This window comes from Adelges cooleyi, unplaced genomic scaffold (genome assembly GCF_023614345.1).
Source record: "Adelges cooleyi isolate 19-005CV unplaced genomic scaffold, UGA_ACOO_1.1 ACOO_flye_CR_arks_rails_tigmint_CR_PRNA_794, whole genome shotgun sequence".
NCBI lineage: Eukaryota > Metazoa > Arthropoda > Insecta > Hemiptera > Adelgidae > Adelges > Adelges cooleyi.
The window spans coordinates 237,792-250,560 of record NW_026096507.1 but is presented as its reverse complement, the minus strand read 5'-3'; the positions used below and the strand labels follow the sequence as shown (position 1 = coordinate 250,560).

General features: G+C 26.0%; 1 protein-coding gene across 1 annotated transcript; it reads right to left on the bottom strand.

Annotated features, from left to right (window-relative positions):
- Window positions 1-636: 636 nt before the first annotated feature.
- LOC126845499 (cytochrome P450 4C1-like) lies at window positions 637-1,336 on the bottom strand. Its single transcript, XM_050584145.1, has 3 exons — window positions 1,141-1,336; window positions 779-855; window positions 637-708 (listed from the first exon to the last, which is right to left on the bottom strand). The coding sequence occupies exons 1-3, from the start codon at window positions 1,334-1,336 to the stop codon at window positions 637-639; spliced, it is 345 nt and encodes a 114-aa protein (XP_050440102.1).
- Window positions 1,337-12,769: the final 11,433 nt, after the last annotated feature.

The following is a 12,769-nucleotide window of genomic DNA, read 5'->3' as shown; positions in this document are numbered from 1 at the left end:
CAGTGTTTTTTTTTACACCAAAACATTTTCCAGTACATAACAATTTATTTTTTAATTAATTACTTGAACAAAACGCACATAAACATTTTAAATTCCAAGCTATTATGTTCTCGGTTCTATTTTAACGTTACATCCATTGCTAAATTCCACTGATAGAGTGATAGATAATCTTAGATCCTTCGGCGTAAGGCATTTTTCCGATGGCGAAAACCGATAGGACCTTACAAGAGTAGATATCGTAGTCTTCATTTGAAGCATTGCGTATTTCATTCCAACACAGTTCCTTGAGCCACCACTAAAAGGAATGTACGCAAAAGGATGACGACGGCGACACACGTCAGGTAAGAAGTTGTCAGGATTAAATTGTTCTGGATCCCTATAGTACTTGGGATTTAAATGCAAACATTGAATACAAATCAGAATATTTGCGTCTATAAAATAATAATATTCGATTACTATGACTTAATCACCATTTAGCTATGAAATTTAAAAAACTTATTTTTCTTATAATATTCTACCTGTCGGGATAACATATTTCCCAATTATCATTTCGTTTTTTACTTTTCTGGTAATTAAGGGTACAATTGAACTAAGCCGCATAGTTTCTTTGATTACTCGTTCTAAGTATTCCATTTTCTATAAATCTTCGTGTGTAGGTGATCGGTTAAAGTCGCCAGCCGAAAATATTGAATTTATTTCTTGATATACCTAGGGTCAAAAATAAGGAATTTTATATTTAAATAAATATGGAATTGTAATTTATTTCAGGAAATATTACATTTTTTTGAACATCTTGATGATGAGCCAGCATAAATATAATTAATGAATTTGATTTTGCAGTTGTTTCATGTCCCGCTTAAACATAAAATACATTTAAATAACGTTATTTAGTAGAATTTCTATTACAATTTTGGAAATTATATTTTATATTTTTTTAAATGTAGCATGCTTAAAGTCTTAGATAAAAAGCAGTGATTTTTTGAAGTTAAAGAGAATGAGGTGAATTTTTTTCATGATGTATTTAATGATATAAGTATTAAATAATACATCATTGAAATACCGAAATTTTTAACTAAAAAATCTAGTTTGAAAACATTGTTAAAACTTTTTACAGCTATAGAATTTAAATATAATTCTTACCACTAATAATGGTTATAAGTTCGTCCCGTATTTCTTTAGGTGATATTTGTTGTTCGCTTGCTAATAGAATTTCAATTAGAGATTTAGGTTTTTGAGAAACACAATCTGTGTCATAACTCCCAATAATTGTAGTTTTCGCCTTTTCATTGAGTTCGACTTGTTTTTTCTGAATTAAGTCATTAACAAATTTATGCATTAAATGTTGACTATTTCGTTGTTCATGTTTTTTCGATGACAGTGAAAATAAAGTCGAAAATAAAAACCATGGATTCGAAAGTCTGTATGCAAACATCTGTAATTAAAATGTAAAAACAATTAACTTCTTAGCGGATATTAGTTTCGTGTAATGTTCTTATGTTACTACAAAAATGAAGAAAAAAAAATTTACTTTTGCTAGACGTTCAAAACTATTTCGGAAATCATGGTTCTCTTTATTTTGTGAATCGAATTCTTCTCCCAACGCTGTTCTTCCAATACTGTCCATCGATGCTAGGTCGAAAAATCGGCCTATTTCAAGTTCAATTGGTTTTCCTTCACACTTTTCACTCAATATGTGTGCAAGAATTTTGGATTCATCGTAGAAAGAAGTTATCATTGATTTTAAATTTGAATACTTTAACCATTGCGATATTATTTTCCTAAATAACGTACGTTTTATTAATAAATTATTCATCTTTTTTAAATAGGAACAGTTTTTTTTTATTAGTTTCTTACAAAATATTTATAATCATAATATTATAGTTACTATATATAACAATTATTTACCTGTTTTTTTTATGGTCATGTACATTACTAGTTGTAAGTACCCCCGTACCTGAGAAAACATCTTCCACTAACAAATAAGGGAAATCCTTTTGAAAACAATTTGAACTATTCATTACTACTTCTATATCATCGGCGTTGGATAAACAAACAATCAGCTTGTTAAATAAACAAACTTTAAATAATGAATGCTCGTACCTTAAACATAATGAGCTTGTTTTAAATTTTGTCCATAAGTACTTATGTTACAAATTTAATTAATTTACAAAATAATAACAGTCAAGGATTCCTTTCTTTTATATGAATAGTTTCTATCTTAACGTTCTGGAGTATATATGTGATTCTCATGTAATTTTTGTTAATGTCCCACATAAAATACTCTACAGAAAAAACTAACTATTCCCAAATCGATCATAAAATTTCGTTGAAAAGTTTTTATATAAAATTAAAAATTTCGTGTTTATATTCATTAATGTGTTTGTTTTAACTATGTTGTTTTTAAAACTCCAATACATAAAGTATAGTTGAAAACTAAATAGATTTTATGGATAATAGTTGAAATTGTTAATTATGTCAAAATTTGATTTTTGTTTGGCTTAAGGCTACATTATTCCACAAAATAAATGCATGTTAACTACAAGTATTTTCATCTTGCATAATTATAAGCTGGTTTCACTATGTCGTCTTTCTAATATTTAACAAATTAGATTACACACGTATCAGTTGTATTTTAACTTAAAAAAGTTTTCAGTAATTAGACAACATTATACCACAAAACTTTACATGCTTATTCGCGATAACTTACATCTTACATAGTCGTTTCATATTCTCTAAGAACTTTTCTGTTCCTTGAGTAAAAATCGTTAGGCTTCCGACAATAAAATGACTTTTTGGACCAGGTATTTGAGCAGCCAAAGTAATTTGTCTTTGGTTTTTTATCCTTTGAATAATTACTATCGATATAACTAACAGGATAGTAAGTATAATGAATTGAAAATAACTCATATTAAAAATCTGAAATTTAAGAAAAATATGAATTGAAAATATTTAACTTACAATGTTATATGGCTCAAATCAATCTAAATATAACATAAATAAAACATATTTTATCATTATGTACTCAAGATAGAGACCAAAGGAATATTATGGTTGCTGATGAAATAATATAGGTATAAAATAAAATAATATTATGTACTTTTTAATGATATTATTATTGTTTCACTATTATAAGTTTGAAACACAAATAAGCACTCAAACATTAAATTGGTAGTGAAACTTACTTGTTAAAATAAAAGAATTATGTTTTTGGAAGCCGACAAAATAATACTATGTACTCTGTAATGATATTTTGATTTCACTAATGGAAGTTTAAAACACAAAAGTAATGAGCCAAATATATTATTCATGTATGGCTATTAATTTGTGTTGGAAAGATCATTAAGGTTACTGATATCATTTTACAGATTTTCTCTCGGTATTATATTTGTTATATCATTTTTATTTTGGACTGATTTTCAACACATTTTATATACAGTTTAAACCCTAAATATATTTATTTGTTTTTAAATAACTTAAAGGTAAGACTATTAAATTTGTTATTGTGTGTTTGTACTTTTAAATTAAAGATAGTTTTTCCATTAGAATTCTTAATTTTTGAAAACTACAGAATAGTGAATGTGTATAAAATATAATACATTTTAAATTATAATCTGATTAACTGACTTAAATATTCTAAAAAATGCTTCACAATATACAGCACGAACATAAACTTTAAAAAGCAAAAAAATTTTTAAAGTATGTACAGTATCATAAATTCGTTTAACATTTCGATGGTTAGAAGGTAAAAGGGCGTAAGCGACAATTTTTTCAAAATTGACTTTTTTGCATAAACATTATAATTATATATTGATTGAACCATTTATATGTTTTTATTTGAATTTAAATTAGCGTTCCTTATTAAATTACGCTTCAATCATATTTCCATTTTTAATTATTGCCTGTCAAAAACGGTTTTTTCTCCCCCATTTATGTACGATTTATTGCACATAACGACTTTGAAACATTCTTCGAAAGATAAGCATTATTTTAGAATACAAGGAGAGTAATAAAATTAGCCAAATGTATTATTCATATAATGGTATTATTGTTTCACTGTTTGAAACACAAATAGTAAATTTCTCATAAATTGGTTCCTTTTAATATCTTAATAAACTTACATATCGATATCATTTGTACCGGGTCATCCAACTAACGTAAGACATCATTTTCTCGGAAATATGAAAACGTTTTACTATGTTTTTCAATACTTTGAAAATGTTTATCTCCATCCCTTATACGATAAAAAGGGTTTAGTTCACGTTTTCAAATGGCAACATATGTTTATAATTCCATAAATTTGTGGGCAAAAATTTTTAAATTATTTTATCGTTTGAATTTTTTATTTTTATCCATCTAGTCGTTAGCTATGACTTTGTAAAGATATTAAATTTTCTCTTAAATATTATTACATTTCTTTGGTTTCCGAAGACCGGGAGCCAATAAAATACTTATTTATGATCGCATTGTCCGATAGGTGAGTATAAAGGTAACCAAACACAGTCAAATGTTTTGTGATAGTCTGGTTGACCAGCGATTCATATCTACAGATCACCGACTTTTCGACATTTACCGAGTTTCGTTGCGTGTTACTTTAGTTTGTATATGTTTTGTAAAATGTATTAAAAATAGCTCACAGAATATACCTGTAAATTAAGCGAAGTATGAATTGGAATATTTTAACTTATACTTTTTTTTATGGCTTCAATCAATTTAAATATATTATAAATATTAACTATTTTAATACATTGCAGTAAAGAAGAAGACGGTAGAAATGATTAAAGGTAATAAGACTTTCTTCGCCTAAACAGACACTTAGCATTTATAGCTATGAATATATTTTGACACGGTCGAGCTTGCTGATTCAGGGTTACCTGATACAAAATATTAATCTTAATGTTACAAAATATTATTACTATTATACAATAGTGTTCATATGTGATAAACTATTTTATCGACTGATTACATTTTAAAAGGCATATTATTGTACTAAAAAATATAGTTTAATAATATTTAGCTAAACATACACAATTGTGATAAATTTTTTATGTCATTCTTTTATATTTGCTATTGTGTGTTTGTACACTAAATTAAAGTTAGTATTCCATTTGAATTCTTATTTTAAAAATCACAAAATAGTGCATGTTTTCAAAACATATTACATTTTAAATTATAATCTGATTATCTGATTATAGTTATTATCTGATTTGAATATTCCTAAAAATGCTTCTGTATAGAGCACTAACAAAAACTTTAAATAACAAAAACTTTTGAACAGTATGTTATTAAAAAGTCGTTTAACATTTTTGGGTTTAAAATATTATTTACTTAAATAATATCCCAAAAAATATAGAGGTTCCGGTTTAAATTTTAAAAGTTACAATAAGTTAAAACTACTGGTAAGATTTAATAGTTAAGCGTTATAAAATAACACCCATCATCTAAAAGTCAAAAAAACTTATAGTGTCTCAAAAATCCTTTGTCTAACATTTTGAACTAACTTACAATGTTTATTGGCACAATAAAATTTAAATAAAATACCAAAAATATATATTTTAACATTGTGTATTTAAGAAAGTGACCTAAGGCGTGAAATGATTGCTATAATTTTAAAAATTTGACGTTTCGTTGAGTACTGCTTAAGGTAATAATAATTATTCTATACGTCTTAAGTTTAAACTTTAATCCTTGAATAATATAAAAAATATAATATTTGAGGCAATGAAACTCTTTAAAAAAAAAAATGGTTTTTACAGAAGATATTTAATGCCAACTTAAGTGTCTTGTAAAGAATAACTACATAAAGTACAAAATCAACAAAATGTTTTTAATTTTGGTAGTGAAACTTACCTGTTGAAATGGAAAGTTCATGTTTTTGGTTGCTGATGAACTTATATAGCTATACAGTGTGTAATTTATGATGATATTATGGATTCACTGATGTATGTTTAAAACACAAATAGTACTATTCCGATACTCTGGTTCCTTTTATACATTTTTCCTTAAATTTAATTTAGTGTATATTTTATGTCAGTTGTTTTTTTTTTATTATTGATTGTAATCTTAATTTTTACATAAAATGTACATAAAATTTACATTCATTATTTCTTTTACCGACTGGTCAACAAACATTTCAAACAACAATGAAAAAAAAAAAATACATCGGCCAGCGGTTCTCCGCAAGTAAAACAAATGAACACAACAAATTACTTCCGACAACTTAATCAACACAAGTATTGATAATAATATTATCATGGAAATCGAAAAACTAGTGATTCACTAGATCCAAAAAAACCAACCCCCCCCCCCACCAATATTCATAAATCATATTTAAATGATTAAGGCTTTTGCGGAGCTGTTCAAAAGACAGTTGTTTCGAAGGAGTTTAGTTGTAAAAGTATTATTAAAGGCTTAAACTACAAACCAACTTATCAGACGACTACCGTAAAATTGTGAGTGTATTTATACAAGAAAATGTTGATTTTCATACTTTCCAAATGCAACAAGACAAACCGTTTACAGTGGTTTTTCGAGACCTACATCATACTACTCCGATTGACGATATAAAACAAGAGTTATCACTTCTTGGTTTCAACGCTCTACAAGTAGTAAATGTACTATAGGGTCGAACTAAATTACCACTGCGGCACTACCCTTATTCTTTATCGACTTAGAACCAAGCGAGCATAACACTAATATATTTTTAATTAAGCTACATTTGTTATACCAAAAAAAATGTGTTGAAGAGTTTGTATTTTTGGTGAGTTCATTCGGCCAACGCAGAGCTTGTTCTACTACTATCTGAACGCCCGGCAATGCGTCAGGCCAAGTTCCAGCAATGCCAGTGTATCTTTACACGAACCAACTACCCAGTTTTTTTAACCCTCCTAACTCTGGTTTCTCTTAAGATGAGCTTTTAAAATGTGAAACATAGAGTAGTTTAAGAGCTTGAGTAGTTTAAGATATTGAAAAAAATTGAGCCTGAATATTAGGCCTTTTCAAAAAGGAACAATTTCAAAGTTTTTATTTTTGTTACTGACTGACTCCACACTCATCATCAAAATTATAAAACACTTTCTGTGTAGGCAGACACGTCAAGTTTGGCACAAAAGTAGGTCTTATAGTGTAACTAAAGGAAAAAACCTGAAAATTGAAATTTTCTCAAAATGAATGCAGTTTTAGGGAGTGTAGTTCTAAATGCATGCGGTGACGCGCATGAACATTACTTGATTCGGTTAGCATGGGTTTCTATTAATAAATCACCGATTCCCGACAATAGGACAATAAGCAATTGTTTGTAATTGACAGAAAATACTTATCAAACATATCCATAAACATCAAACATTATCATGAACCAGTCAGTATTTCACTGGGTTAAATAAATAATAAACTGGAAAAATGCCATTTTTTAATAAAGTCATTTAAAAAAAGACAACATAATGTAAAATAATGTTATATCATAAGTGACGCGCGTCATCTATCGGTAAAAAATAATAATAATCTTATGACGTTTTTACACAATAATGATATGATATTTATTTAAAATATGCTATAATCTCAAAAATAATGTTTTTTGAGTTATGTTACTTTTTAGGCGGGGGTGCGATATGGTTATGTATAGGTTTTAGTATGAAACAATGAAAGTCCTTTAATATAGTGTAGTATGTGTCATTGAAATTCCTCATTTAAAAGTTAAATGTACAAATTCATTATGAGAAAAAAATATATTGAAGAATATTACATTTATAACAAAAAATATTAAATATGTACATTCAATTACTGACTGAATCGAAGAAAAACAATAGAAATAAAAATTTATTGATAAAATATATATAGAAAATTAAATTCTAAGAAAAACGTATAGAAGGAACAAGAATACCAGGAATTTACTATTTATGTTTAAGACTTACACACTGTATAACTATATAATTTCATAAGCAACCAAAAACGTGAATTTTCCATTTCAACAAGTAAGTTTCACTACCAAAATTAAAAAAATTTTAATGATTTTGTACTTTATTTAGTTATTCTTTACAAGACACTCAAGTTGGCATTAAATATCTTCTGTTAAAACCGTATTTTTTTACAGAGTTTCATTGCCTCAAATATTATATTGTTTACATTATTCAAGGATTAAAGCTTAAACTTAAGACGGGTAGAAAGATTATTATTACCTTTAAGCAATACTCAACGAAACGTGAGAATTTTAAAAATATATATTTGCGTAAAATTATATAACTATATAATTTCATCAGTATTAAATATCACCTGTAGTTAATTAAAAACCATTAAATACGTTTTTTTTTTTTTTTTTTTAATAAGTTTTAGTACTTTATGTAGTTTACCTTTACAAGACACTAAAGTAGGCATCTGATATTAATTAAAAATTATATTTTTCGACAGTGCTTTATAGCTTCAAATATGATATCGTCAACATTATAAATGTATTAAAATGTAATCTTAAAACGGGTAAAAAGAGTATTATTACCTATAAGCTATACTCAATAAAACTCCACCTATTTTGAAAATTTTTAAATCATAACATGCCTTATGTCACGTTTTTAAATACCTAATATTAAAAAAAAATTGTTGTATTATATTTAAATTGATTTTAGCCATATTGCATTGTAAGTTATTTAAAACACAAAGAAAACGGCCAATTTTTAGAGCTGATTTTGATTTTTCAAATTCCGATATTTGGACATCTGTAGGTTTTATTTTAGGCACATTTAACGCTTCAATCTAAAATCATAGTATAAGTAGTTAGCGCAAGCATGGTATTAACTTTTAAAATTTAAACCGGGAACCCCTAAATTTGTTGGGATATTCTGTAGTCGATTAATATTTTAAATACACAAATGTTAAAAAAGTTTTTTATAACATACTGTTCAAAAAATATTGCTATTTAAAGTTTATGTTCGTGATGTATTTTATGAAGCATTTTTAGAAATATTCAAATCAGACAATCAGATTATAATTTAAAATGTATTAGGTTTTAAACACAATTGTGTAGTTTTTTAAAGTTAAGAATTTGAATGGAATAACTATCTTTAATTTAGAAAAAAGTACAAACACACAATAACAAATTTAAACACCATTAAGTTATTTTAAAAAATTTAAACATAATTGTATATAAATTATTCTTTTCCAAATTTAAGATTCTTTTACGATATTTTTAGGTCGCCTTAGGCCTTTAAGCCTTTATTGAATGCAATGCATTTGAACATGTGAGGTCAGCCGTGTAACTATCGCTGTTCTCTAGTTGATCGATTATCAACTAAATAGGCGAACAAAAGTAATACATTTTTTAGGCCATAATAAGAAGTGGTGTTAAACCGCGGCTCAACCGCCAACAAGATTCTTAAATCGCGACAGTTTGGAAGTTTAGTGGATGAAAATAAGTTTTGGATAATTACTTTAAAAGTTATTTAAAATTAAAATTTATGTCTGTTGGAAGGGTGGAATGTTGAATTATTTTTATCTGAGTACAAAAAAACAGTAAATTTAAATTCCAAAACCTTTTAAATACTATAACCTTTTGTATACCTATACAAAATAAAATATATGCATTTAGATGGTTAATGATGCCTCATCTTAAGAATAAGAACAATTAAGTATTATAATACTATTGAAAATGTTTTTAAAATGAGTAGGAATAATATTATCAGTAAATATACTTAATATGTCCAAATTATAAATGCATATTTAAATAAAGTAATGAAGGTTGAAAACTAACATTATCTATCTAATCATAATGTTTGTTTTTAGCTAAGGTCAAATTAAAATGGATTTGATAACAATGGCATTTATAAATTAGTTTTATTTAAATAATTATAACAGACCACACGTTTGTGCGCAGGCTAAATTTCAGCAATGTAAGTGTAACTTTTACGAACCAATTCCCACGGTTTTTTAACTCTGTTATTTACGTTGTATTATTAATCTAATATAATGTGTATTATTACGAAACGATTTTTAAATGCTAATTAATTTAAAAATTATGGTATAAATATTATGTAAAATGTCCTACTGGGTAATTTTGAATAACACATTTTCAAACAATAGCTTCTAAGATTAGCTAAATTAATCTTTACAAGACACTAAAGTTGCCATTAAATATCTTCTGTTAATAATTTAAAAACATATTTTTACTGTGTTTTATTGCTTCAAAGATTATATTTTCAATATTATTTAATTATTAAAGTTCAAAATTAAAACGGATAGAAATATTATTATTACCTATAAATAATACTCAACGAAACTCCTCTTATTATTTAAAATTTTGGTCTGGAGGAAGGGTGGAATGTTGAATTATTTTTATCTGAGTACAAAAAAACAGTTAATTTAAATACTATAACATTTTGTATACCTATACAAAATAAAATATATTCATTTAGATGTTTAATGATGCCTCATCATAAGAATAAAAAAAATTACGTATTATACTACAGTTGAATATTATTTTAAGTACAAGTTATATTAACTGTAAATATACACATGTACAAATTATAAAAGAATATTAAAATAAAATATTAAAAGTTAAAAAATAACATTATCTATCTAAACATTATGTTTGTTTCTAGTTAAGGTCAAATTAAAATGGATGTTATAACAATTGCATTTATATATTAGTTTTATTTAATTAGTTGTGCGCGAGCCAAATTCCAACAATGTCAGTGTAACTTTCACGAACCAATTCCCACGATTTTTCTAACTCTCATGAACCCATCTGCTTCCTCTTATAATGGGCTTTTGAAATTTTAAACATAGATTCAGACTAAGAAATTTGGACGCTGTAAAAAATTGAGACTTTAATATGCATCATAAAACGAAAAGTTATAAAATTTCGGATATTGTAAGAGATATTAAGTGTCTTATCCTTAATGAAACTCTATGTCAAGCCAATATATTTGCTAAATCAATTAAATCAATTAAAACATTTTAGTAAATGATAGTGAAAAAAAAAACTATCCTCCTAAGAACGATATTATTTTTTAACGTCTGATATTATTTTATAACTTGTTGTAGGTTTAAATAGAACTTAGTGTCTTTCTAATATAGCGGCTTCTTATTTACGTTTTATTTTAATTTGATTTATTGTGAATTATTACGTATCGTTTTTTTGCTTGCTAATTATTTAAAAAATGTATAATTTAAATATTTCAAAATTTTCTACCGGGTAATTCAGAATAAATCATTGATAGTATCCAAGTTGAATTATATTTATACAAAAAATAATACAATTATTTTATACTTTTAATTATTGTAGAATTATTATCGAAGAAAAACCGTGGAAATAAAAATTAATTGATATAATATATACACTTTATTAAATTTCAAGAAAAACTTATATAATGAAACAGAAAATCACGAGTTTACTATTTGTGTTTAAAACTCACACACTGTATTTCTATATAATTACATCAGCACCGAAAACATGGTTTTGGTACTTCAACAAGTAAGTTTTACTACCAAAAATTAAATACACTTAATGTTTAGTACTTTATGTAGTTAACCATAACTTATTACAACACACTAAATTTGACATCAAAATATACCTGTTAATTTTTTTCAATTGTTTCATTGTCTCAAATAATAAATTATTAATATTATTTTAGTATTAAAGTTTAAACTTAAAACGGCCAGAAACAATAATATGAAACATTATAGAAACATTATTAACTATTTTGTGATCATTGAAATAAAAAATCAAATGGAAAACAAACTTTAATTTAGTGTACAAACACACAATATCAAATATAAAAAAATGACACCTTAAAGTAATTAAAAAAAAATTAATCACAATTGTTATAGTTTAATAACATATAATTATGTTATTAAACTATATTTTTTTGTACAATAATTATATGTTCTTTAAAATGTATTTAGTTGATAACATTTTTTATCACATATGAACTCTAAGATTAATATTTTGGATCAGTTAACCCTGAATCAGCAAGCTCGACCCTGTTACAAAATATATTTATAGTAATAAATGCTAAATGTCTGTATAGGCGAAGAAAGTCTTATTACCTTAAAATCATTTCTACCGTCGTCTTCTTTACTGCGATGTATTAAAATAGTTATTATTTATAATATATTTAAATGGATTCAATTTATTTTGATTCCGATTTATTGTTTGCATTCAAATCCACAAAGCTTTCAACAAGTAAGTTTCACTACCAATTTAGTGTTTGAGTACTTTAAGTAGTTAATATTTTTTAGAAACTAATTTTAGCGTAAATAAAATATACTTATGATGAATCTTAAACAATTACCTCACTCTCGACTGATTGTGATAATATCGCAAACACTTTATTGGCTTAAGTCATATTATCCCCAAAAAAAAGAACACAAACTATAAAAATTACCACTAAACACGAATGAAATTAATTAAAATGAAGAAGATGGAAGATAAAGCTGATAATTTCTTATTAACTAAGTAATTTACTTGATAGACCAATAAAAATATATGTCCGCTTTGTGACTGGCCGTCTCTCGAACACACACAATCTTATTATGCAAAATAAATTATTTTGTTTTATGCGACGTTTAATGTAAAGTTATTATGAATAGTTAAGGAGACAATTTCACCGTGCAAACGACTGTAGTACATATTTTGTTTGCCACGTGACATAGATATTTTATAACAAACGTTTTGTTTTCGGCCGTGTACTTATACTACCTACTATTATCAATTGTAAAGATTTTCGTCAAAATGTTATTGTATATTTATTAATACAATTATCAAAAAACGGCAGTTCAGTGAGGT

Coding starts and splice junctions, on each gene's coding strand:
- LOC126845499 (XM_050584145.1), bottom strand. CDS start 1,336: ATGCATAAATTTGTTAATGACTTAATTCAGAAAAAACAAGTCGAACTC. Junction 856..1,140: donor ACTTATAACCATTATTAGTG/GTAAGAATTATA, acceptor TTTATGTTTAAG/CGGGACATGAAACAACTGCA. Junction 709..778: donor ATCAAGATGTTCAAAAAAAT/GTAATATTTCCT, acceptor TTTTGACCCTAG/GTATATCAAGAAATAAATTC.